General features: G+C 43.0%; 1 protein-coding gene and 1 pseudogene across 1 annotated transcript in view; both read right to left on the reverse strand.

The window, feature by feature from the left end:
• Positions 1-7,669: 7,669 nt before the first annotated feature.
• The window catches only part of PRKDC (protein kinase, DNA-activated, catalytic polypeptide), a 187,828-nt gene continuing 169,193 nt past the window's right edge, over positions 7,670-26,304 (reverse strand). Inside the window, 15 exon segments of the mRNA XM_023751911.1 lie at positions 7,670-8,132; positions 8,733-8,872; positions 9,702-9,890; positions 10,469-10,670; positions 10,918-10,989; positions 11,196-11,285; positions 13,601-13,693; positions 14,015-14,235; positions 15,004-15,071; positions 16,292-16,496; positions 19,760-19,903; positions 20,001-20,088; positions 21,594-21,805; positions 24,042-24,202; positions 24,757-24,934. Of these exon segments, the coding sequence (XP_023607679.1) occupies positions 7,928-8,132; positions 8,733-8,872; positions 9,702-9,890; positions 10,469-10,670; positions 10,918-10,989; positions 11,196-11,285; positions 13,601-13,693; positions 14,015-14,235; positions 15,004-15,071; positions 16,292-16,496; positions 19,760-19,903; positions 20,001-20,088; positions 21,594-21,805; positions 24,042-24,202; positions 24,757-24,934 (2,268 nt within the window). The 3' untranslated portion in view covers positions 7,670-7,927.
• LOC111825451 lies at positions 17,006-18,179 on the reverse strand (annotated as a pseudogene).

Consider the following 26,304-nt stretch of genomic DNA (forward strand, 5'->3'; position numbering starts at 1 on the left):
CGCGTTGCGGGCGCTCCCCGCTCAGGCCGCGCACGGCCGCTTCTCTGCACTGAAGCAGTGCCATCTTGTGGCTTGTCTTCCTTCAGCCCTGGTTTTATTTCGGCTTTTCTCTCTGTTCAGGTTCAGAAAGACGTTCTTTGAATCTGAAGCAGCGGGTCCCCGTTAGCAGAGAGAAGGGTGCACTGGTATCTGGCGGATGGTGAGTCCGCAGCTCTTCACATTGGCAGATGCCTGAGAAGACGGTATGGATTGTCTTCGTTCGCCGAGTTTCCTGCAATTGGGGGCAGGCAGTTTTGTCGGTTCCTTTTCTTAAATCACTGCCCCTCTCAGACCTGGGCTCCATCGCACACCCGTTCTGGGCTTAGGCTTCTCTTTCACCAGACGGTGGGTCCGAACACCAAGTGACGCGCACACTGCTGCCAGAGCTCCTGCGTTCACCCCAGAGGTGAATTCTAATGACACTGTGGGGTGCTGGATAGTTTCTAGAAGAACAAACATATTGCTTAGAGTTACTCAGAGGGGTACACAATGTTGGTGTGAGGCCATTAATCGCCTATTAAGGGTAGAGACCATGAATACATACAATGTGGGTTCATGCCCACCCAGGGAAACGGCCTAGGACAAATTTCTTAGTTCTGTTTATGTAGGAAGCCCTAAAAACACTATAAAGCCTTCTCCAGTTAATTAGGAAATGAAAAATTTATGTGGAAGAACCATATTCTCAGAAATAACTCGGTGAGATGATTAGTACATTCAGATATCAGAGTAAATACAAGTATTTTTGCTAAGATGAAGTTGAGCTTACAAGGAAATGCTATTGAAGAAAAACTGTTAGAATGCCCTTTGACATTTTGGGATTGAGCTTGAAAAAGATGCTAAGCCTACATTTTCGTAATATATTAACCAGTAATTAAGAATTTTCTTCCCACCCAAACACTAATTTGAAAGAATATATGCACCCCTGTGTTTATTGCAGCATTATTTACAATAGCCAAGATACGGAAGCAACTCAAGTGAATGAAAAAGTTGTGGTACACATGTACAATGGACTATTACTCAGCCATGTATAGATATAGAATATTATTCTAACTGAAATAAGTTAGAGTAAGAAAAATACCATATGATTTCACTATCTGTGGAATCTAAAGAACAGAACAAAAAACCAAAATTGAAGCAGACTCATAGATACAGAGAACAGACTGATGGCAGCCAGAGGGGAGGGGGTTGGGGGAGAGGTAGGAAGGTGAAGGGATTAAGAATACAAATTGGTTGTTAAAAAATAGTCACTGGGCCTTGGCTGGTGTTCTCAGTGGTTAGAGCGTTGCCCACACACCAAAGGGTTGCAGGGTCCATCCCAGGCACCTGTGCGGCTCTGGTGCGGGAGGCACCCAATCGATGTCTGTCTCTCTATCCTCTCTCTCCCTTCCACTCTCTCTAAAAACCAATAGAACAAATATCCTCGGGTGAGGACTAACAGGAAGAAGTCATGTGGATGTAAAGCACAGCATAACGAATATAGTCAATAACATTTTAGTAAGTATGGCGCCGGAACTGCCAGGGAGAACACGTTGTAAAGTATGTGATTATCTAACCACATGCTGTACACTGACACTAAAACAAAACAGCATTGAATGTAGACTGTAATTGAAAAATAAAATTTAAAAAATAAATAATTCCATTTAATATAAAGAATTTTCTTGCCTTTTCCAGAAAAGGGGGGAGGAGAGATTATAGATCCACAATAATGGATTTGTTATGACATTTGAGGGCAAATTAAAGACTTTTTTAAAAAAATAATAAAGTTTAGTTTAAAGTTTAGTTTCTGTGACAGTAGTTCATAGTCACTTCTTTGAATGTCTCCACTAATAACTTATTCAAGATAAAGACAAAGTTGCCCTTGAACATTTCTCATTGGTGGAGATCTGTTTCCAGTAATTATTTGACCCTTCTCTGGACTCTGGTGTTCTGAGTGGAACCGTCACAAGGAGGAATCGGGTGAGAAAGCATTCCAGGTGGAAGCTTTGGACTTCCCTGTGTTTACAAGGACATTCCTATGCTGAGCTCAGCTGAGTTTCTAAACACACCAGTCGTTAGAAGTTCAAGCGGCTCAAAATGCTTAGAATGTGTTCTATCACTAAGAGCCCTCAGGGCTAAAAGAGACAACTCGGTCTCCTGCTCATTCATAACATGGTGACCACAACACAGCTCTGATGTGGGATCATTCTGGGTGCTCTATGTGGGGCAAGATCCTGGGCAAGAACAATCGTTCGAATCAAAGTCTCAAACGATGAAAATGGTTTTGGAGCAGTGCTATCGAAAACAAAATGAAGTTTCAGGAAGAAAACTGTTGCCTTTAGCACCCTCTTCCCAACTATCAGATTAGATACTTTCGTTAAACTTCTGCTTGGGGCTAATTTTAACTTTATGGTATATTTCCATGTGTCTGTGTCAGACGATACAAATGCAGTCTTTTTTAATAAACCTCATTCCTAATGTCTGAATTTGAATAAAAGAAGACAAAGGTCGAAAATAATGAACCCCAGTGGGTGTTGGGGTCACACATCCTTTGCACTGTGAGAGCCTGTGTGTTTTATTAAAAACTGGGTGAACATTTCTGCACTTAACTCCAGCCTCTGAATTGAAGAGGCTGAGCCCCCAGACTACAAAGCAACCGGAGCTGAACACAGGTACTTGATTCTGTGGGTCAGGTGTCCAACTTCCATTTTCTTGCTCACCTTCCCATGAATAAAACACAAAGGAGAAGCAATTGTCTTTCTAACCCATATTCTTGTCAAGTGGATTCCTCCTTCCCTTAGCTCACACCTGTCAGCCCTGCCTCCACCTCCTGACACAGCCCAGGCACTTCCTGGGTGGCACTTGTCACACCTGTTCCCCCAGGAAGGGCACAGCAGGCTTGCACGTACGAGTTCCCCCACCCAATCCATTCTCCAGGTGGCTGCCAAGAGCTCTTTGAAGAGGAAGGTTCTGTCACTCTGTTCCATAAAATACTTGAGAGGTTCTTGGCCAAGAGAATGGAGTTTCAGTTTTTTGTTTGTTTTTTGTTTTTTTTTAAATATATATTTTATTGATTTTTTACAGAGAGGAAGGGAGAGGGAGAGAGTTAGAAACATCGATGAGAGAGAAACATCGATCAGCTGCCTCCTGCACACCTCCTACTGGGGATGTGCCCGCAACCAAGGTACATGCCCTTGGCCTGAATCGAACCTGGGACCTTTCAGTCCGCAGGCCGACGCTCTATCCACTGAGCCAAACCGGTTAGGGCTGGAGTTTCAGTTTTTAAGTGTGAGCCCTCGACTGCCCACTTCTTTACGAGTAAATCTGTTTCCTACCACAAGCAACAGATGCCTGGCTCAACTCTGAATCCCCCCACAGACCTACCTGGCCCCCGTTTGTGATGGCGATGGTCCGGGTGAGAGCTCTTCCTCCCCTCTCCTATGTGGCTGGCAGGACCTTCCATCGGCCAGAGCCTTCATAAAATAGCACCTCTCTGTTGCCTTCCGTGACTTCAGCCACATGAATCATTTCCATATCGGGTTTCTCAGGATAATTCACCTCACATATTGCCAAATATCAAATGCACATTTTTTCATATTTTGTTGAAATTTGGATGCAATATTGGGATGCATATGCCAATCACCATTGGCCACGGTGTCAATTACAACATTTGGTCTTGCCTGAAAACAGGTGTAAGTGGATAGGAGTGAAACCCTAGGGATAATAGTGGAGAGCTCTCTTTTAAGAAATTCTGCATCACCAACTCTCTTGACCAAAAAGAGAGCAGTATTGGGTATAAAACCCAAATATCAACAACTCTGAATTTAAAAGTGATTCGGAGGAGGGAGCCTCAAGATGGCAGCAGAGTAGGTGGAAGCTACACTCACCTCCTTTCAGGACTAAACTGGAATTACAGCTGAAATAAAGAACAATCATCCTGAATAACCTACTGAAGACGAGCTGAGGAGAAGCCTTGTAACCGTGGATTTACAGAAGCGGCCGCATCGAGACTAGTAGGAAGGGTGACGATGCCAAGAGGACTGGCTCTGCTCCCACAGGTGGTAGATGAGGTTCCAGAGAGGCCTGGGGCCGAAACCCCAAGCCAGGTTCCCCAGCCTAGAGCACCAGAGCCTGTGGAGGTGTCCACCTAACACCCGGCTGTGAAAAGCAGCAGGGTTTCTGTCCACCAGGGAGAGACTGAGTCTGGAGTCTGTGGGAGACACGGGCACCCTCTTAAAGGGCCAATGCACACAATTTTGTACACAGCCACTCACACTGGGCTCTAGCAGAGGGAGGGCAAGGGGGACTAGAATCACCTAGGGAAAGTCTAGGAATTGTTGCTCTGGGGAGGGAGCTGTGCTGAGTCATTCTCCCATATCAAAGGTGCCATCTCTCTTGGGTGGAGTGTCTTTGTGGCATCAGCCTGAAGGAGAGCAATAGCCACACCCTCTGGACTCCATCTGCCCCCCCCCCCCCCCCCTCATGTGGAGCTTGTGCCCTGCTGAGGAGTTAGCTGCTTTGGCCAGGCTGTCGGAGTCAGGGAGACGCACAGGGTGCCGGGACTGAATGGTCTGACTTTGGGGCAGAGGCCATTACCTGCTTTTCCTGCGAACCTGACTGGCACTTCCTCACCATGAAATCCAACAGAACCACCAGCCCAGTTTCCCACAGATCCAACCAGCAGACTCCGGAGGCCCCGCCTGCCTGAATCCTCGCGGCTTCACCTGCCAAAGTCAGGACAAAACTCAGGAAGACTGAGTCCAGTCACTCTGGAGTGAGGCCCACACCCACCACCACCCCTGAAGCCAGGCCAGCACCTCCCCTGGCAGGAAACCGCTGGCCCCGTTCCCCCAAGTCTGCCAGGGGCTCTTTCAGTGACTGGGCCTAACAGGCTGCCAACAGGTGGAGGTGGTCTCAGGATGACTTGGGACTTGCTGACCTGCCCCTGGAAGCAGTACTGGGGGAAAAAGCTGACCGTGGTGTGCAGTTAGGTCCTTCCCATGTGCGCCCAAGACCAGCAGAGACAGCCACAAACTATGGGTCACGTGTAGCTCCGAACAGGCTGTTCAGGGCCAGCCACAGACAGCATCTGACACTGGCCTGCACCAGTCCCTCCCCAGCGGGCCAGAACCCACACAGCCTGTGGCCAGCTTCGCACAACATGAGAGCAGGACCTAATAAGCCTCACAAACAGCACATCCAACGGGAGGTCTCAGCAGCACCAGAACCTGCCGAGGCAAATTCTGCTTCATGCAGTCACATCTGCACAGCAGCTCACACACCGTGGCCAGGGCTGAGCCTCGCAGTCAGCCAGCCTGAGGGTCAATAAACATCAACGAACAACAAGTGTTGGAACGAATATGGAGAAAAGGGAACAACTCCCGTGCGCTGTTGGTGGGGATGCAGATGGGTACAGTCACTGTGGAAGACAATATGGAGTTACCTCAAAAAAATGAAAAATGGAACTGTCTTATGACCCAGGAATTCCACATCAGGGAATACATCTGAAGACACCAGTAACACTAATTCAAAATAATATGTGCACCCCTATGTTCACTGCAGTGTTCTTTAAAATAGCCAAGATTTGGAAGCAGCCCAAGTGTCCGCCAGTCGATGAGTGAATGAAAAAACTCTGGTACATTTACACGATGGAGTATTCGCCGTTGAAGGAAATTTTACCACTTGAGACAGCATGGATGAACCTGGAGAGTATGCTGCTAAGTGAAATAAGCCAATTAGAGAAAGACAAGTACCATATGATTTCACTTATATGTGGAATCTAATGAGCAAAATAAACTAATACCGTGGAGACAGTCTAGATCAGTGGTTGGCAAACTGCGGCTCGTGAGCCACATGCGGCTCTTTGGCCCCTTGAGTGTGGCTCTTCCACAAAATACCGACTTCTGCGCATGGGCCACAAAGTTTCAATCGCACTGTACATGCACGCCCACACGTGGTATTTTGTGGAAGAGCCACACTCAAGGGGCCAAAGAGCCGCATGTGGCTCGCGAGCCGAAGTTTGCTGACCACTGGGATAGGGCAATAAAATATTCTTAATATTATTCATATTTTCTTATAATTATAATCAGTAGAGATGTCTTATTTCCTGGTTTCCAAACCAAATACATCTTTCATGAGATTTATTGGGGTGACATTGGTTAGTAACATTATATTTCAAGTGTACAATTCTATAATACATTACCTACATATTGCATTGTGTGATTTCCACCCAGTCTTAGTCTCCCTCGGTCACCATATATTTGACCCCCTCTACCCTCCTCCTGCTCCTCCAACCCTCTTCCCCACGCTAACCACCCTTCTCTTGTGTATGAGACAAGTCAACTGTCTTTACTCAGCAAGAATCACAGGGTTGGAGTTTGGACGACAGGTATGAGCCAGACATGCAGTCCCTAAGTGTGTAATGAGGACATTTACTATCCTGAGCGATTGCGCAAGTGTCTTATGAACACTCTACACTGTAACGATTTCTTTTTTAGTGCATGCTCATGGTTTCTACAGGAATTTCCAAGCAGACAGCTTTGAAATGGGACTCATACACACAGTCTCATACACACAGTCATCTGGTAACACTGAATTTTTAAAAAATATATAAATTATTTATTATTTAAAGTATTACAAAAGTCACCCCCCCACCCATTGACCTCTACCCGGACACTCCCCCCCCCCCGCCCCCCCGGCCCCAGCACATGCCCTCACCCCGCTACTGTCTGTCCATGGGTTATGCTCAAATGCATGCATACAAGTTTTTTGGTTGATCTCTTACGCCCTCAACCCCCACCTCCCCTCATAGGATGGACAGTCTGTTTGATGCTTCTATGTCTCTGGATCTATTTTTGTTCATCAGTTTATGTTGTTCATTATATTCCCCAAATGAGTGAGATCATGTGATATTTATCTTTCTCTGACTGGCTTATTTTGCTTAGCATAATGCTCTCCAGGTCCATCCATGCTGTTGCGAATGGTAAGAATTCCTTCTTTTTTATAGCAGCGTAGTATTCCATTGTGTAGATGTACCACAGGTTTTTAATCCACTCATCTGCTGATGGGCACTTAGGCTGCTTCTAAATATAAATGTTTTTAAAAAACAATAAAAAGCTCAAGCCAATCTGAAACAGTCTCAGGTGTGTGGAGGTGTTAGAGGAGGCTGAGACTGAGTGGAAAGCCATTTTTGGATTTCATAATGTGATCTTGCTGTTCTAAAATGCATGTTTCCTCTCCAAATGAGGAATCCATTTCCTATAGGGACTTGTTTTCCTGGAATTGCAATGCTTAGTGCTATCCCTATACCCAGACCTGGGACTGCTGAAGTTATCCTGAGTCTACCTTTCTTCCCACTGTGGAGCAGGGTGGCAAAAGTGAGTGCTGAGACGAAGGTTTTTAAAAATATTTTTTTATTGATTTTAGAAAGAGAGGAGGGAGAGCGATAGAGAGATGGAAACATTGATGAGAGAGAAACATCAAATGCAATCACTTCTAAATATAATAAGCCACAGCTTTACCTGTTATTGTTCCTGTACCGCTAATATAAGGTAACGTATCAGTCATGCTGTTGGCTTTACGCTCAGGCTCAGTGATGAGGCTTCTGGGTGTTGTTTCCAATACGCCATAATTACCAAGGAGACACTGAATGGAATTTCACACGATACCATTTATTAAGATAGCTGCTTTGTCTAAGTCACAGCACTTGTAATGTGCTATAATCTTTATACGTGTATGAGCCTGGATATACATTTTTTTATTAAACGTCTATGATAACCTTAACCCAATCATTCATTCATTTCAATATTCACTTATTCATCATGATCTTTTCTTCTCTTTAGTGCTTCAGGAAAATGGGCTAATTTCAGGCTTAAACGCTTTCACATTTTTTACCTGCTGACTCCCTGAGCCCTCACATCCAGGGCTCCCACCCTTCCCAAGTTCTGCCAAGGATGTTGGGGTCTGTTGCCTGGTCAATCAAGCACTTCACTTGAGCCTCTTCCGAAAGTCCACTCTCTGGTTCTTGGGCACGAACGTTGTGATCCTTGTTTCCTCGTGCGACAGCAACAAAGTCATCAAAGGCAGGTACCTTCTCATGGCCCAGAAACAACTCATCACTGAAGAAATAGTAAACAGATACAAAAGCATAAACCACTCATTATTTTCCCTTTGTTGCCTGCATTCCTAGCTATCAAGCATTCCCTTTCATCACTTATAGAATGTTTCTGTTGCTCATAACCTTGAAGTCAAGAGACTCAATTTGTAGAAAAATAGAACACGGATAATGTTGCTATTAATGTTTGTCTACAAGCTTTGTGTTGGTACGTGCTTTCATTTCTCTCGGGTGAATACTGAAGAGACAAACTGAAGACTCAAACGGCAATTCTATGTTTAAATTTTTGATTAACTGCCAACTGCATTGTCCACAGCGGTTGCACCATTTTATCTTCCTACCAGCAACATACGAGGGCTCCAATTTCTCCACTTCCTCACCACCACTAGTTGCATGTCATTACTTTTTATTAGTGGGTGTGACTAATGACTAACGTCTGATGACTAATGACGTTGAGCATTCATTGGTAAAGTGAGGATATAGGGCTCACATCACAGGCTACATGTAAAGTTCTTAGCACTTCCTACAGTAGGTAGTAATTCTTCAGGAAATGCTAGCAGATGGTGTTTTGTTTGTTTTTTTTCCCCACAAATGATAATCTTACCAAGTAATAACTGCTGGATTGGCACCTGTTAACTTTCTCTTAGCATAATATATTTTCTGCCGGGGATACCAATTTTTTTCTGTTACATTTATTTCTCGAATCCACGATCCTCCTTTTTTCAGCATTTTCTGTTCAAAATTCTAAAGGAAAAGAACATGATTTTCTTTGCTTACTATAACAGTACATTTGATCACATCCAAACAGATAAAACAAGTCATGATCTTAAACTAAACAACTCTGTAACTGGGAGGAGCTCTATAGCTTTTTATGCAGATTCTAATGGTAGTAACACAATAGTGACAATGATCTTGAGGAATCATGGTCAGGTTTAAACATCACTCCTGCCCCAGCTGGTTTGGCTCAGTGGATAGAGTGTTGGCCTGTGGACTGAAGAGTCCCGGGTTCGATTCTGGTCAAGGGCACATGCCAGGGTTGTAGGCTCGATCCCCGGTGGGGGGTGTGCAGGAAGCAGCCAATCAATGATTTTCTCTCATCATTGATGTTTCTCTCTCTCTCCCTTCCTTCCTCTCTGAAATCAATAAAAATATATATATTTTTTAAAAATCACTCCCTATGTAAAGGGTGTCATTGCTAAGCTTCATTCTTTGGGGCTGTGTTGTAAAGAACCCTTGAGATTTAAGAAAGTACTGTTTGTCTTTATGATCAAGGAAGACCTCATATGGAGCAGACTTTAAAATAAAAGTTGTCTCCAAGAGAAATCGAACCCACCATTAATGGGTTCATGCTTCCTCTCCTAATTAGAAAGACATTCAATTGAAACAATAGCTTTGTCCAAATAAAGGTTATGTTTCTTATCTTATTTTCAAGCCAAATGATTTCCAACTGTTATTTTCGTGAAATGCTCTATAAAATCATGTAAATATTTCAGGGAAACATTTTGATGCATTTCCATCTTATCAATTACTAGCACATTATAATACAAGTGGAAGTGCATATAAACCACCCTACTTTCCAGTCGAAGGAAGGTTCCTTTACAAACACGTCCATGGTGGTCGTGAGCAGGTCGGGGTGCGAGCGGAAGGCTCTCAGTGCGTGCACCATGACACTGTACATAACTCCTGTTTCTTTCATTGGTAACATCAGATTGATAAATTGGCGAGTTAGACGAAAAGGCATCAGCTCAGGGACTGGCAGAAACTAAAGAGAAAAACATACACACAAGAAACAGGATATATTCACTAAGCACAGGCACAAACAAAGCATCTTCCCGTTGTTACTATTCACATTTAGTGAGAACATGAACTCCCTCCACTTTTCTCAAAATCAGATCCACAGAGAGAAATGCACTGTGCCCACGAGTAGCCAACAGTCATCCCTGCGATGCCACCCCCTCCGTGCACAGACCACGCAGCCTGCAGACTCAGAAGTGCGACTTCAAACAGAGCTCAGTGTCAGAGAAAACACTGGCATCAGATCCTGCACAAGACATGCCGACTCTGCAGCTTCATAAAACTCCCTTAGAGTCTTCCCTTTTTATAGGAGCACATTTTATTCTTAGTTCTGATCGCAGTTTGTCTTCACACCTTGTATAACCTGTCTGACCCAGGCTGAGAACATCCCTTTCTGCAAGAAAGTTAAATGAATGTTCATGACAAAGCTGACCCCACTGACCCAAAGCTGTCACTTCTTTGAAAACTGTCCATTGCCAGAGGGCGTTACAAGGTCCTAAAACAACTGTAAATTAGCCAAGAACCATGAGAGCGCGAGGAGCACACCTGCGTAGCTGATCCGAAGGCATGTCCGAAGTCAATTCCGATCATGCCACCCGTCTCCATGTTCACCATGAAATTGTTCAGATGTCTGTCTCCGATGCCCAGAATCCAGTGGCTGATGCACATCAGAGCATGAGAGCTGGCAAAGTGGGAGCGGAGCGCCAGGAAGGCCTCCGGGCCGGCGCTCATCTTCAGAAAGGCGCGCCTGGGGGAGGGGACACCGCTGGGGGTTTCTGCTGTGCTAACAGGCCTGGGAGAGGGGACACCGCTGGGGTCCTCGCTGTGCTAACAGGCCTGGGAGAGGGGACACCGCTGGGGTCCTCGCTGTGCTAACAGGCCTGGGAGAGGGGACACCGCTGGGGTCCTCGCTGTGCTAACAGGCCTGGGAGAGGGGACACAGCTGGGGTCCCTGCTGTGCTACCAGCGGGGGGTACAGTTGGAAGGATACTTACTTCAAGAGAGCAGCTGGTACTTTACTTTCTCTTTTTCTGAAAGATGTGACTGCTTCAGTACGACTAGCTCTCCTGAGATTGAACAATAGAAAATGTCTGATTAGAACAAACTTCTTGTGACGGGAAATTTAAAACTCTTTGTTTACATGGAAGCTCAGATATCAAGTAACTAGATTTTGATAATTTCTCTGAGGTAAAACTTTCTAAGAAACAAAAGTATATATGCAACCTTGAGAAGCACAAACTAGTTACAAAAAGGAAAATCAAAACACACTCACTTATACATCAGCATATAAGCGCCAGGGCCCTGCTTTCCCGACGTCTTTGCCAGCCAGTCTCTATATTCAAATGGTGGGGCTCGGGGATCACTAGCAAAGAGGAAAAAGGAGTCAGCACTGGGGAGATATTCAGCATTATATGCTTTTAGAGGCAAAGACCACCATGAATTCATTGAAAAACAGTGAAGAGGCAGGGAAAATAAATGTGATTTTTAATCATCTACACTAATAAAAGAGAAATATGCAAACTGATCGTACCTTCCCGACACCCATCAGCCAATCAGGAGTGAGTATGCAAATTAACCCAACAAAACTGGCAGGTTAATTTGCATACACGGGTGCCGAGCGGCCAGGGGCGGGACAGGATGCTTGCCGTGGCGACAAGGCAGGCGTTCCACACCGCCCCAGCCACTCTGGGCCTCTGGGCAGCGTGGGAAGGTGGAAAGGCGGCTCCGGGCCAGAGCAAAGATGGTGCCAGCAGCCAGGGGAAGAAAGGCCCATTCTTGCACAAATCTGCGTGCATCGGGCCTCTAGTATTTAATATTAACACAACCCATGTTACTCTGGATCTAGAATTTCAATATATCATTATTCATCCTTAATTTGGTTCTTCATTCTGAAGAACCAAAGGTATTTCCTGTGTAAAAGTTTAGGCACAAAACAAAGAAATACAATCATTTTTCCACTTCATACAGAGAGAAACAAGATGACCTCAACATAAGTGTCTATGACCTTGGCATGTGGCTCTAGAAGTCCTGTCCTGGGAAAGCACCGCAACAACAGGGTGATGGGACTACACGTAACTGATTTAAAACAGGCAGCCATGCGACACTGCAAACACAACGCCACACATCATTTGAAGACAGATGAAGTCTGTTCTTGTCATAATTTAAAACCCTGCCTTACTCTTTCCCCTTTTCCAGTTTGCAGATACATATGAAATCCGTACTAAGAAAAAAGTATTTTCTTAGAAGACAATGGATGTGAATTGAATTGAATTTGAAAAGCTGTTTTCAATGCTTCTTAGGCAAAAGGCAGCATCTGGGCAGCTGGGAACAATGGGATATTTGTATGTTTAGCCACTTCCGGGTTTGTGTCAAAAGTTTTAACAAGTTTTCCTAAAAAAACACCTAAAGATAGAATGATTTTGCAACATATTACTTAATAGTTCGATCACTTAAGTTGAATCTTTTCTGAATTGCTACTAAGTTAACTTCATAAATGGACACTCGTTTTCAACTAAATTCTCTCCTAGTTTCAACTGGGGTGAAAATCTTTAGTTTGGAAAAACTGTTATATGTAAAGAAAAGATAGCAATGATGTTTAGTAATGGGGGTTGGAAGTGCCTTGTTTTAAAAAGGTAGAGGAAAGTAGTCTAACAATTTCATATTGAAAAGCACTTTGAACTCTGCTGATACCTATATTTGCCTTATGCACTTCACATCACTGCCCCCTCTTACAAAGGAGGCGTGGGAAGAGGGAACGGTGAGTCTGAACACTGCCCAGCAGTACCAGAGCAGCTGCGGAATTTCGGACTCTGGGAAGTACTGTTCGCCAGCTTTCCTGTCGTCAAGGCAGAGACAATTCCAGACGAAGGACTCAAATGATGGGAATTAAAAGCTGATAATCACTGTCCTATGTAGCAACTGTTACCCACAGGTAAGAGTTTGATCAAAATGATTAATTTTACAAAAACTGTTCCATACTTTCAGGAAAGAATGAGAATACAATGAAGAAAAATAGGCCTGTTTTTTCTTCCCTCATTCTATAGCTTGTCCTCAAAGCTAGTTAACTCCTACTTCAAAATGTGTTTCAATATTGTCCTTATTTTTCTTTACAGAATCAAAAAACAAAGAAAAAACCCTTCTGATTAGCTATACCACTTACATGCTGGGTAACCTAGGACAAGTACTTAACCTTTCTGGGCCTCAGCTTCCTCATCTGAACAGAGCTAGTGACACTCACCTTGCAGGTTTTTGTGAAAAAATAAATGACTTCATATATATTAAGAGCTGAGAATAGTGCCTAGCACACAGAAGACATTTAATGAAATGTCAGCTGCTATTCTTATGTATTTGTTTTACTTCTTTCAAGATTTTCCCTTTTTTCCCAAAGCTAACACTTTCTTTTTTTTTTTTGCGTTATTGTGGTAAAATATATGCAACTACTGTTTAGACTCCTCTACTCCATTTAGGGTATTCACCTACCCAGAAGCAGATTAAAGACTAGGCCAGGGTCGGCTGACAGCACCAATAGAAAGGGGCCCTAAAATGTGACTAGAAACATGGGGTGGAGGAAACGGAATTTGAAACAACTCTACTCAGGGAGAATGTCACGTCCGGGCGCAGCAGCTGGCTGGGGTGGACCAGGGCAGGGCTGGAGAAAGTACTGAGACTCCACGTTACCTTGTATAAGCTGCTTTCTCCTCTTGCGACATGTTACTCAAAAGAAGTTCCTTTAAGGTAAATGTATTTTCAATCCATTCAATTAATCCTAATCTGAAAAGGAGAATAAAAGGTTTATGAATACAAACCCAAACTGCTCTTTCTTTACTGGAAAAAAGTTCTGTAGAATTAAAGCAAAACAGATTTTTTTTTTCATGTCAATTCTTCACTTACTTTCCCCACATCAAGATAAAAATCATGTTTAGAGGTGTTTATTAGTTCTGGCTAGGTTTCTGTCTTTGTGAAATCTAAAACACTAAATTGTCAAGTGACCTCCAACCCCATCTCAGCCAAATGAAACAAGGATTTGGCCCAATGCTGAAGTTTCCATTTACATAAATCTGCTCTAGAATGACAACGCCCCGGCGCTCATACCTGGAGGTCATGGGGATGACGTGGTACGTCTGTAACTGCATGTTTCTCTGACTGCAGGCGGCGTCTCGGGAGAGGATGACGTTCATGACCTCAAAGAGCTGCTCGACGCGCTGGTCCTGCCGCAGATCTTCGCCCCCTTTCACCAGGAAAGGGTAGTCTCGCTCATCATGGCCTCGGATGATGATGCGCTTCGGTTTTCTGATAGAAGCCATTGTTTTCACCTTTAAAAATTAAGAAAATATTTTTAGGTGCAGTCTACACACTGAGGGACCAGCACATCATATCACCATCAAAAGGGGGGAAAGTGCCCAGCTGGTGTGGCTCATGGCTGAATATGAACCAGGAGGTCAGGGTTCAATTCCTGGTCAGGGCACATGCCTGGGATTGCGGGCTCGATCCTCAGTAGAGGGTGTGCAAGAGGCAGCCAATCAATGATTCTCTCTCATCATTGATGTTTCTATCTCTCTTTTCCTCTCCCTTCCTCTCTGAAATCAATAAAAATATATTTTAAAAAAGGAGGGGTGGGGAAAGTAAGGCTGGTTGGCACACATTGCTCAAAGAGAGATCTCTCTTTGAAGACAGTGATATAGAGAAAAAAAGAGATAATCGAGGGTCTGTGAGATATTTCTGTTACCTGTTCACACCATACTATTGTACCCACATAATTTCATATTCCTGGTTAAAATAATTGCTAATAAATGTGGATGTCCTTAGCAACAAGCAATATACAACTTTCTACAATTACTTAAATTACCTATGTTTTATAATGGATACACATATATAGTTTACCCTTCAAGTTTATTATGTCCTTAAATACGACTGATATTAAAACATTGGAAACATTAAGAAATTCAGTTAAGAATAGGATCATAAAACTACATACATTTTAGACCAACACAGGAAGTTAATTGTCTTTTCTTGGGTACACAAATATTCTCAAATGTGAGAACTAAATGCCACAGACTAACAATCCTAACACCGGCACCTACCCGCTCATCAAAGCCCGCGATCCGTGCGTGGTATTCTGGCATTGGCTTTCCTTTGCCATCATACTGACCTAAGACAAAACAGAAAAGCCTTATTTAGATAGAGCTTGTTACAGATCCCTGTATTTTAAAACAGCTGCTGCCCTGGCCAGTGTGGCTCAGTAGTTGAGCATCGTCCCATGCACTAAAAGGTTGCCAGTTTGATTCCTGGTCAGCGAACATGCCCAGGTTGCGGGCTTGATACCTGGTAGGGGGTGTGCAGGAGACAGTCAATCTCTGTCTTGCTCTCACATCGGTGTTTCTCTCTCTTCCTTTCCCTTCCTCTCTCTCTAAAAATCAATTTAAAAAAACTTGAAAAATAGTTGCGATCTAATTAAAAAGTTAACAAAATTTTTACTAAAAGTTTTTATTTTAGGAAAATGGATCTTAAAAAATCTATTACAGGGTTAAACAAAAGTAGGTTTAGAGTTGTGCAGTATGCAGTTTATTTTGTGTTATTATTTATTAATTATTGTATTATTTACTTGTATTACAACTAGAAACCTACTTTTGCCCAACCCTGCATTTCTGAATTTGACTAAGGGAAGAACTTCAAACAGGAAAAATAATGCATTGGATAGAACACTGTTGTATTTCAAGGAGAATCAAGCTGCATATTAGGAGGCTTACGTTTCAAATAATTTTTTTGAAACTGCCTGCATGTAATACATAGCTGCTAATAATAACAAAGAAAAGTGTTTCTCCAAATGTTTTTTATATCCAATGGATATATAACCATATTAAAACATTTTTTTTGGTCTGTTGAATTCCAGGGTAAAGAACATGAAATGTAAAAAAATTGTCTTTGAAAAATGCTGTGTTCACATCTGACCGACTTGTCTTTATCCTCAATGTCACAATTCTTTTTCTCAAAGGTAAGTTGTTTATCATTATCTTGTCACTTTGAATGGGTCCAGCATGTACATCCCAAGAAGTGATTTGCATTTATACCTATATCATATTTCTGAGGAAAAGGTATTCAGAAGCAAAGCATGGGGATGTTTAGAAGAAATTACATTATCATTATTATTAGATAGAAATCTGAACACTTGTCATAATCAGGAATATAAGAAAACTATAATCTAATTAGACATTGGATAAAGTATACCGATTCATAGTAATGATAAAAATATGACAAGAATTTAAAATAAAAATAACTGTCAAAATCCTGACTTTATTTTAGAAATCAAAAGTTCTTGCTACAGCACTATTCTCCTTAAAGTAGCCTTGTCACTTCTGAAGGTTCACTCACCAGGAATCTCCAGCTCATTTCTTAGGAATTCCACTCTGAAGTCACTCATCCAGGGTGAGCATTCTTTCAGGTTCCCAGGTGGCTTTGAGTCTTCGCGCATTTTTGAAAGCAGTGTGTTGGTAATGTCATTGAAGTCATGAGGCTTCATTCCAGGTAGCTTCGAACCTCGTTTCCCAAAGTGTTTATCAAATTCTTTTCCAAAAGCCTGAAATTAATAAAACTTATCTTAAATATTAATGTTTAAGGTAAATTTGAACATTGGAGATAGGACAGTTAGTGCATCTGCACAGAGGAGGCAGCAGGGAGAGAAAACCTGGATACACAGAGAAAGCACAGACCATTCTATAGGTGACGATTTTCATCTGCTCCCAGATGCCAGGAACTCACAGAACGTTATCAATGCTTTTACCGAGAGCCCATGTGGGGCCTGATTTAGCCTTCATTCACTGGCTGGAACAGGGACTAGGGATCTGGCAGAAAAACACCCTGCTTCTGATTTTCAAAAAAGGTAAGATTATAAACCTCTGTATTTCATTGAATGACCTATATTACTAGGCTCCACACCATATCAAATCCTCCTCTGTTTCACAGTACTGCACTAACTGTCCCTGTTACTCTATGGTTTTATAACCTAGCACGGCATGCTTTCAATTTATAATGCTCCAAGAACAGCTGAAAAGACCTGAATTTAATTCTTCAAACCCTGAGTGCCTACTATTCGCTGGGCAGCGATTCTGTGGTTCGGAGATGCATGAATGCTGCTATCGAGGTGAGTTTCCCTCCCAAGTGGCAGGAGGGTGTTTGCTGGGGATTAAGAGAACCAGTTTCTCCTCTGCTTCTACCACCTGGGGTAGGAATGGAACTCGGGCCCTGAGAACAGATGCTGTGTCTCTTCTGACAGGTGCTGCCACAGAAGAACCAAAAGCATTTTCTAAACAGCTGAGGAATTTGTCCACAATCCACATAGTGATGTGTCTCCAAGGAGCTCTAGGTCATGTGGCCAATGTATGAGATCTTAACTGAAGTTCTCATGAAGGTCACTACGTTGTACCCCTGGACACTGGGCAATGTGCCGAAGTCCACACAGGAAAATGGCCGTCCCACCTCTGCCTGCGCCGTCACACTCACCAGCTCGCTCCAAGGTGGAATGTGGGAGATGTTAGCTGTCACATATGACCAACCACTGTGTTCACACACTGAACTTGGTTGGACAGGCTGGCCACTGCCACAGAGAAGAAGTGGAAGGCCCTGGTTTTCAGGGTGGCCTTGACAGTGAGGATTACAAGGGAGTCCTGCTTATTAAATGTGACTTTTCCCACGATGCCGTCGTCGTCCACAAGGACTGAATTTGGAAATAGGAAGAAAATCACTAACCCAAATGCCAGGAGACAGAGCAGGACAGACAGGAGGCCATACTGCTTGGTTCTCCGAGCGCACAATCTCTGGTCAAGTGGGATCAAAGCCACCAGCTCATTTACTTGCTCTGTCGGATGTAGCCTGTCCCTGGGCAGGAGAGGCAGGGGATGCTGTCCCGCCCAGTGAACTCCACGTGTGGGAACTGGGCAGTGGCATCTTCCTGCTCCCGTTCACCCAGCACATCCTCTGTCAGCTTTCACTTGCTTGTAGGAAGGAGGGTGAGCAGAGTCAGATGCTGGGACCCATGGCCGGGATGTGCCACCTGTCACGTTCTGCCCCTTGGGTCCTTGGAGCGGCCCACTCAGTGCGCATGCATGATTTTATCTTGGCTTTTAGGATTTAAACCCCTTGTCACATGTAGCAATGACAGTCCTGTATATTCTTACACTTATTCAGACCTTTAACTAAAACTACCCTAAGTAGGAATGACCCGACAAAATCCATCTCTACTTACCGAAACTATACCATTCATGCATCTAATTAAAGATGCCTATTTCACACCCAACGGTAGTATAGGTAGTGAAAAGAAAAGATGAATAAGATGAAAATCTCTGTCCACAAGTCTAATTTGGGAGGCATAAATTAAAGAATTAAAGATAAATATGGCCCTAGCCGGTTTGGCTCAGTGGATAGAGTGCCAGCCTGTGCACTGAAGGGTCCCAGGTTCAATTCTGGTCAAGGACACATACCTGGGTTATGGGCTCAATCCCTAGTAGAGGGGCGTGCAGGAGGCAGCCAATCAATGGTTCTCTCTTGTAATTGATGTTTCTGTCTCTCTTTCCCCCTCTACTTTCCTTTCTGAAATCAATTTTAAAAAATACATTTTTTTAAAAAGATAAATATGGTTTTCTATTCCTGGGGATTTTGCCAAAAGAACCTGTACACTATGTTCACAGCAGCACTATTCATAAGAACTAAGAAGTGGAAAAAAACCCAAATGTCCATCAGTTGATGAAAGAATAAACAAAACGAGACAAAAAGTGGAATAATATCCAGCAATAAAACAGAGTGAAGTATTGCCCAGCTCGTTTGGCTCAATGGATAGAGCATCAGCCTGTGGACTGAAGGGGCCCGGGTTACGGGCTTGATCCCCAGTAGGGGTGTGCAGGAGGCAGCCAATCATTGATTCTCTCTCATCATTGATGTTTCTAGCTCTCTCTCCCTTTCCCTTCCTCTCTGAAATCAATAAAAAAAAATAAAGTAAAAAAGGAGTGAAGTGCTGACACATGCTGCAACATGGATGATGCTAAGAGATGTGCATGTAGGTGCTTCAGGCAGCAGAGGGGAAGGAACACCTAACTCCTGGGGACAGCGAGGAGAAGGAGGTTCAGAGACAGGCTCTGAAGGAGAAATGATGCAAAGACACATCTGCCAGGGTGAGCTGTCCAGCTGGACGGGGCCAGCAGAGAAACTCAGGTAGAGGGAGCAGCAAGCACAAGGCATGTGGTGTGGAATCTGGACACGGCAAGGCTCTTTGATCTCCACTTGTTCTAAGAGGATTTTTCTGATTCACTCCAAACTGAGGTGAGAAGATTCTCTTTCTTTCAACTCGAAAACATCTTTGAAAATAGGTCTCACATATCACATTTGTCCTCAGGCTACAGTTCTTTACATACAGTATCTGCCAACAATTCTTTGAATTCAGAAACTGGGTCAATCTTCTCTTTGTATCTCCTATAGCACCCAGTAGAGTGCCTTGAACAGAGATAAGTGCTCACCAATAGTTAACCTATATAAAATACAAATATTTATTGATCCAATATTCAAACCATTCTGAGAATTAAAAAGATTAAACTACATGTAACCTTCATATCTAAGAATCTGAGCATGAAGAACACAATGTAATAAAACCCCCAAGATTTTACCTATTGACCCCCTTTGTTCTTTATGACCTAGAAACATGCCATTAATATTTCAGAGAAAGCATCAGATCTAAAGACAGTTTACAAATTCAACAGACAATTTAAAACCAGAATTGCTAACAAACCAGCAACCATAAGTATTAGTCTTCACAATGATTCTATCATAAAGGCAGGCTGCCATTACCCATACCTGAATAAACTTCCTTCTAAAAGCCCCAAGGCCTGGAGCCTTTGAGTCTCCCAAGGCTGCATACATTCTTTCATACATCTTTTCAATGGTTTTTTTATTTACGGGGTTTTTTGTTAATTCAACTTTGATATCCTCAGTCCAGTCCTGTGCAGGGGGGGAAAAAAGAGAGAAAAATCAAGCTAGATTGTAAGTAGATTTTATCTAAGTTCTATGTTTTATGTGTTAGAAGATGTAATATTACCTTAAAGATCATTTCTGGATTAGAGAGTTGTTCTAGGGCATTAATAAAATCTTGAACCACTCCTCCTTGATCCAACTTAATTTTAATCCTATAAAAAATTACCAAGTTTAGGTAATCAAACATCTTCCATAGATCAAGGCCTATAATTTATAATTATTTTTACTTATATATAAAACTTTATATAACTAGAGAAGAAGCAATTTACACATTCTATCTAATATTAGATAAAGAACAAAGTCCCCTCTTATCCACAATTTCTGTGGTATCAGTTACTGGGGGTTAACAGTGGTCCAAAAATATTAAGTGGGAAAATGCAGAAACAAACAAATCATACGTTTTACATTGCCTGGCATTCTAGTGGTGATGAAATCTGGTGCTGTCCACCTGGAACATGAATCATCTCTTTGTCCAGCATATTCACCCCACTTCATCTCATCACTTAGGCACTGTATCATCTTACATTATCACCAGAAAGGTGAATACAGTACAATAACATATTTGTGAGAGAGACCACGTTCACATAACATTTGTTACAGTGTGTTATTATAATTGTTGTTTCATTATTATTGTTGTCAATCACTTACTGCACCTAATTTATAAATTAAACTTTATTATAGGTATGTATCTATAGGACAAAACAAAGCATACACAGGGTTTGGCATAATTGCAATTTCAGGCATCCACTGAGGGTCTTGGAACATATCCCTCGTGAATAAAGGAGGACTCCTGCATTCTATAAAGAGGTGAGATTCTTAGATAAGGTAAAATTAAATTTTCTCGCAAATAATGTCAACATTTTGATGTATACAATTTGATACATACAATTCTGTCTGAAGTTATGTTATGAAAGAAAAGGCCACTTTCTCGACAAATTTTAAAAACTTTTTCCTTTCTTTCTTTTAAAATCGTTAATCATGTTGCAGCTGACTCTGCTGACTCTGCTGAGAATGGGGCACCAGCAGTGGCAGGTGGTGTGTGCAGAGCTAACCCATTGACAAACCATGATAAAAGCTATGCCTAACTCTATTGTCTTCTCAGAAACAAAACACTAAATAATATAGTAGATCAGCTCCTAACAAAAAAGACATCCCCTTTTTGACAGGGAATTTCTACTAAGATACCATGCTTTATAACGTATTCTTGCAAAAGCATTACACCATTGCTAGTTGTATCTCCACTTATAATCAACTGAAGAAGCGAAAGGAATGACACTTCAGACAGCCTACTGAGTCCTAATTAAGAAGCGGGGCTTCCTGGATATTTTCAATTAAAGAAGAATTTCAAGAACTAATTTCAAAAAGCATTTCATCTAGCCTGTTTCAACCAACAGATTGCTATCAGCATAAGGGTAGAATGTTCCATGAATAGTATTCTAAAAGGAAATGTATTTTTAAAAAGATATTCTAACAAACAGCATACCCAGGGTAGATACATTTAACAAAGATACCTAAGATGTTCTAGTCTTCAGTGAAAGCTCTAATTAATTTGAAGACAAATATAAGCTTCCATGTGTTTGCTTTTACCATACACATTGTTTATAAACTGTAATATTTAACTACAGCAGAAATCAACCCAAGTTCTCTGCAATGTCACCTTGCCACAAACTCCTTATTCTTATGACCAGCAGAAGTATCTTTGAAGGAATAGCTTTCACTGCTTATTATGAACGGGTAGACGATGGCCTGGGGGTAGTGGTCAGCGATCTCTTCCACCGTGTGCTGGATGGCCACGGCCTCCTCCTTGTCCAGTAAGGCCAGCATGTGGCTGATCCAGCCAATGAACTGCCAGCAAGGAATGGAAGAAATCTAAAACACAGAGAGCTGTAACTTAATAATCCATAAAAATTAAACGTTTTGTTATAAAAGCAATGTGTCCAATATAAAAAGTACACATATTTATAATCAGAAGTATCAAAACAGACCAATATAAAATACAGTGTTCTCTCCCTCAGCTCTCTCAATTCCTGTTCCACTGTGAACCATGCAATTCTTCCAGACATTTTCCAGGTATGTACACACATATCCTCTCCTTACAAGACTGGAATCAGACTAGGCATACTGTTGCTGGTTTTTCTTAGACAAATTTACCTCATTCCTTCTAATGGCAACATAGTATTCCATTTCAATTAACTACTGCCCTAAAATGAATTTTTAGGGTATTTTCTAATTTTTGCTATTACAGATAATGCTACAGTGGACATCCCTATTGTATGTGTGCTATATACCAATGGGATAAATTCCTAGAAGTAAAATTACTGTGTGAACATTAACAACTGTAAAAAACATTGCTAGCTCTCCAAAAAGACTTTTCCAATCTGCACTTCTGAAAGTGAATTCTGCCAATACCATGCTGTTTTGATCACTATGGCCCAGGTGGGTACTGAAAATATCAGGGGAACACTTTGTAAAGTATCTGATTGTCTAACCACTATGCTGTACACCTGGAACTAACATAAAATATTACTGAATGTGAACTGCACTGAAAAAAACTTTGGATACAATCAATTTTTTAAAAATTCATTATCAATCTGAGAAGGGAAAATCTAATTTTAATTTTCATGTTTTATTATTAATGAGGCAAATCAGCTCGTAACAACAAAAAAGCTTTTAAGTAAACAGCCTGTTTATGTGTGCTGCCTACAATAATCATGTGTGCATTCCCCTTAACCATTCCCGACTGGTCTATTTGTTGTGTAGAGTGCAGACCTCAACCCTGTCTCTAATATGCACTGAAAATATTTTTCTCCCAGTTTTTTAAACTTTGTATATGGAATATTTTCTTTTTCTGCGTAGAAGTATGAAATTATTTTTCTTTATGGCTTCTGGTTTTTGTTTTTTTACACCAAGACTATTTTCAAAATTTATTCAAAATTAAAATGCTTTTTAAGGTGTTAATTTTAAGATAAAATCTGACATACTTGGCAGATTGGCATGAGGAGTGACTATGGGCAAGCTTCCTACCTTTACCCATAAATGAGGGGAGAGCAGGGTGTGTGAGCATAAAATGTATCAGAATACACAGCCACAGGGAGCACACAGTAGAGGTGAGCTGCCCCATCTCAAGTGTTTCCCCCAGTGTCAGAACATTGATTATTTTCTCAAAAAGTGAAAATGCTATCTTTATTAAATATATAAATAAAATAATTTAAAAATTAAATTATAACTTATTTCTTCCCTTGTCTTTAGGAAAAGCACACCAATAGTGCATTTCTAAAGTTAATCTGCTGTTTAAGACCTACGGAAACAACCCCACCGCTCCTAATTCACAGGGTCAGGGTCAGAGGAGTGGGAAAGCCCTGGCAGGCCCTGCATCTCAGCTCAGAGACCTGCATTGTGTAAAAACTTGCTCAGATCGCTCGTATTGTATCACTGTTTTTGAACTACTATTACGTTATCAACTCAAAGGTTCCCTATTTTCAGTTAAACATCTATAAAAGTCAGTAAGGAGCCCTTCTCTTACAGACGTGCCTAACAGACAGGAAGGCAGCAGGATGACGAAGCCCAGTGTAGGGCGAGGACTGCAGGGACATACAAGCTGGTGAACAGAACATGTGTGGGACTGCAGGCTGCTTCTGTGCGCCCACACACGCGAGCTGCACACTGTGAGTTCGGATGCCCCAGGGTCCCTCCGCACACGGTGCTGCTGCAGGCACGAAAGGCACTGGGGGTGGGATGCCAGCTGAAATGTACTCCTTTCTCCCTGGACTAAGTAATGCCCTGAGCACAGGCATCAACAGGTGCCAAGACCACAGCTTTGTCTTTATGGACAGTAAACTGTACTACAGAAAATTCCCATCTCTGTCCCAGATATACCTCCTCCTCTGTTCCTTGGGGTCCTTGTTCAGACAGAGTTATCAACATCCACTAAGGAAAATGGATAAATGTGAACACTCCTTTATACCGTTTTAAATTACACATGTTCTTGAAATGTAGTAAAATTATATGCTTGTTAGGAAAAACTAAAATATATGCATTATACACATTAATGTGCTTGGATAGAAATAGGAATATGTCTTTAAGCTCCACAGATACAGACACTCACCTCTTTTGTCATTAGGCTCAGGGTCTCCTCTGGGTACTGCTCTATAATCTGCAGCAGCCTGGGAAACTTCAGCCTGGCTTCACTGGAGTGTAATTTTAAAGCTTTCAACATTTTGTCCACCACAAGGGCAGGATATGTCTGCAGTTCTACGGACTCGGTAACTAACATGGACAGGGATAAAAACAGCCATGGTCAATACTAGTATCTCCACTTACACATAAATTATAAATGTACCATGTAATTCTAGTTTCCCTTTTGGCTTATATTTTGTAGTATGTCATTTTTCCTCCCTAACAACTTCTTTAAAACACCAGAAGCAATTTTGGACTACACATACAAGTTTCTATCTCGAAACTGAATGTTCTATGACATTACCCATTCTACATGAAGCACGGTTTGCTTCCTGGGCTGGGAACATCAAGGGCAGCCACTGGTTCCTGAATTAATTCCAGGAACAAGAGTCAGGACACATAAGGCCAATAATACCAAACAAGCAAAACATGAAAGCGGAAGTTAAGTAAATGGAAAGCTGGAAGACAGCTTGACTCCAGGATAGAAGATAAGCAGGTCATGTTGCTTGGAGATGTCAATCCTTAAAAAGGCAAGACTTTTCTCATTTAAAGCAAACACAAATAGGAAACCAAAAGTACGTACAAAGTTCTTAGACTTTACAGTAACCTAATGTGACACAATTTTCTTTTCTTTTGTGAGTCACCTGATGCAGTCTCTTCCTCCTCCCGGAGCCGTTGGTCACAGAAATCCACCAGCGCCATATAAGCATCTACCACCCCAGCTGCGGGCTGCGGGCACTGGCCGGAAGGGGCTTCCTCCTCAGCTGTCCTCGTGGCCTCGGAAAGGTGATGAAATGCTCTCTGGTGCAGTGCTGTGACCACCTAGAATTCAGAGGTCTCAGAAAACCTGCCAGCGGGACTGAAGCTTTGTGGACAAACTCTACTTTCTACTTGTGAGGATAAAGGTAGAATACTTGTAATTCATTAGTCATCAATCCTATATAATAAAAGCCTAATATGCTAAGTGTTCGGTCATCCGGTTGCCTGTTCAACCAAAGCGAAATATGCTAATGATATGCTAAGGCGGCTCAACTGCTCACTATGACGTGCACTGACCACCAGGGGGCAGATGCTCCAACTGGTAGGTTAGCTTGCTGCTGGGGTCCTGCCGATCGGGACTGTGCGAGAGGGGCCGGACATGCCCTGGAATCCTCCTGTGGTCCCTCCCCGGCTGGCCAACCTCCCACGTCCCTCCCCAACCCCAATCATGCATTGGTGGTGTCCCTCGGCCTGGCCTTTGCCCTCTCGCAATCCAGGAACCCTTGGGGGATGTCGGAGAGCCGGTTTCGGCCCGATCCCACAAGCCAGGCTGAGGGACCCCACTGGTGCACGAATTTGTGCACCAGGCCTCTAGTCTACACTAATAAAAGAGAAACATGGTAATTAAGGTACGACCGCTACCCTTCCCATTGGCTAATCAGCATATCCTTATACAAATTAACTGTCAGCCAAGATGGCGGCCGGCAGCCATGCACTGAAGCGAGCAGGGAGGCTTGCTTGCTCCAGTGACGGCGAACTCCAACGTTCCCCGCCTGCAGCTGCCGGCCTCTCAGCTGCAACTCTAAGCAACTATGTACTATGTTGCAAATAAGAAGCTAAACAAAACCCCAGAAACCGGCTTTCATTCAGCCGGGCTTCAGCCAGCTGGACCGCAACACTGTATCGATGTTTTCAGCAGCGAGGCCTCAGAGCTAAAGCTGGCCCAGAATAAAAAAAAGAAAAAAGAAAAAAAGGAGCGGTTGGGAGCTTCAGTCACCCGCTTCGGGAAAACAGCCCTCAGCCCCTCACCCAGACTGGCCAGGCACCCCAGTGGGGACCCTCACCCTGATCCAGGACACCCTTCAGGGCAAACCAGCCAGCCCCTACCCATGCACCAGGCCTCTATCCTATATAGTAAAAGGGTAATATGCCTCCCAGCACAGGGCTCAGCGGAGCAGCGAGGCTCCCGGCACCGGGATCAGCGTGACAGGGGGCAGCGCCCAAACCCCCTGATCAGCCCTGCTCTGTGCCTGATAGGGGGGAGCTCCCCAATCCCCTGATTGCCCTGCGGCTCTGTGTGTGACAGGGGGCGGGGCCACAACCTCTCTATCCGCCTGCTCTGTTTGTGACAGGGGAAGGCGCCCAACCCCTGATCAGCCCTGCTCTGTGCCTGATAGGGGAGAGCTCCCAATCCCCTGAGGCTCTGTGTTTGA

Source organism: Myotis lucifugus, unplaced genomic scaffold (genome assembly GCF_000147115.1).
Source record: "Myotis lucifugus unplaced genomic scaffold, Myoluc2.0 scaffold_27, whole genome shotgun sequence".
NCBI lineage: Eukaryota > Metazoa > Chordata > Mammalia > Chiroptera > Vespertilionidae > Myotis > Myotis lucifugus.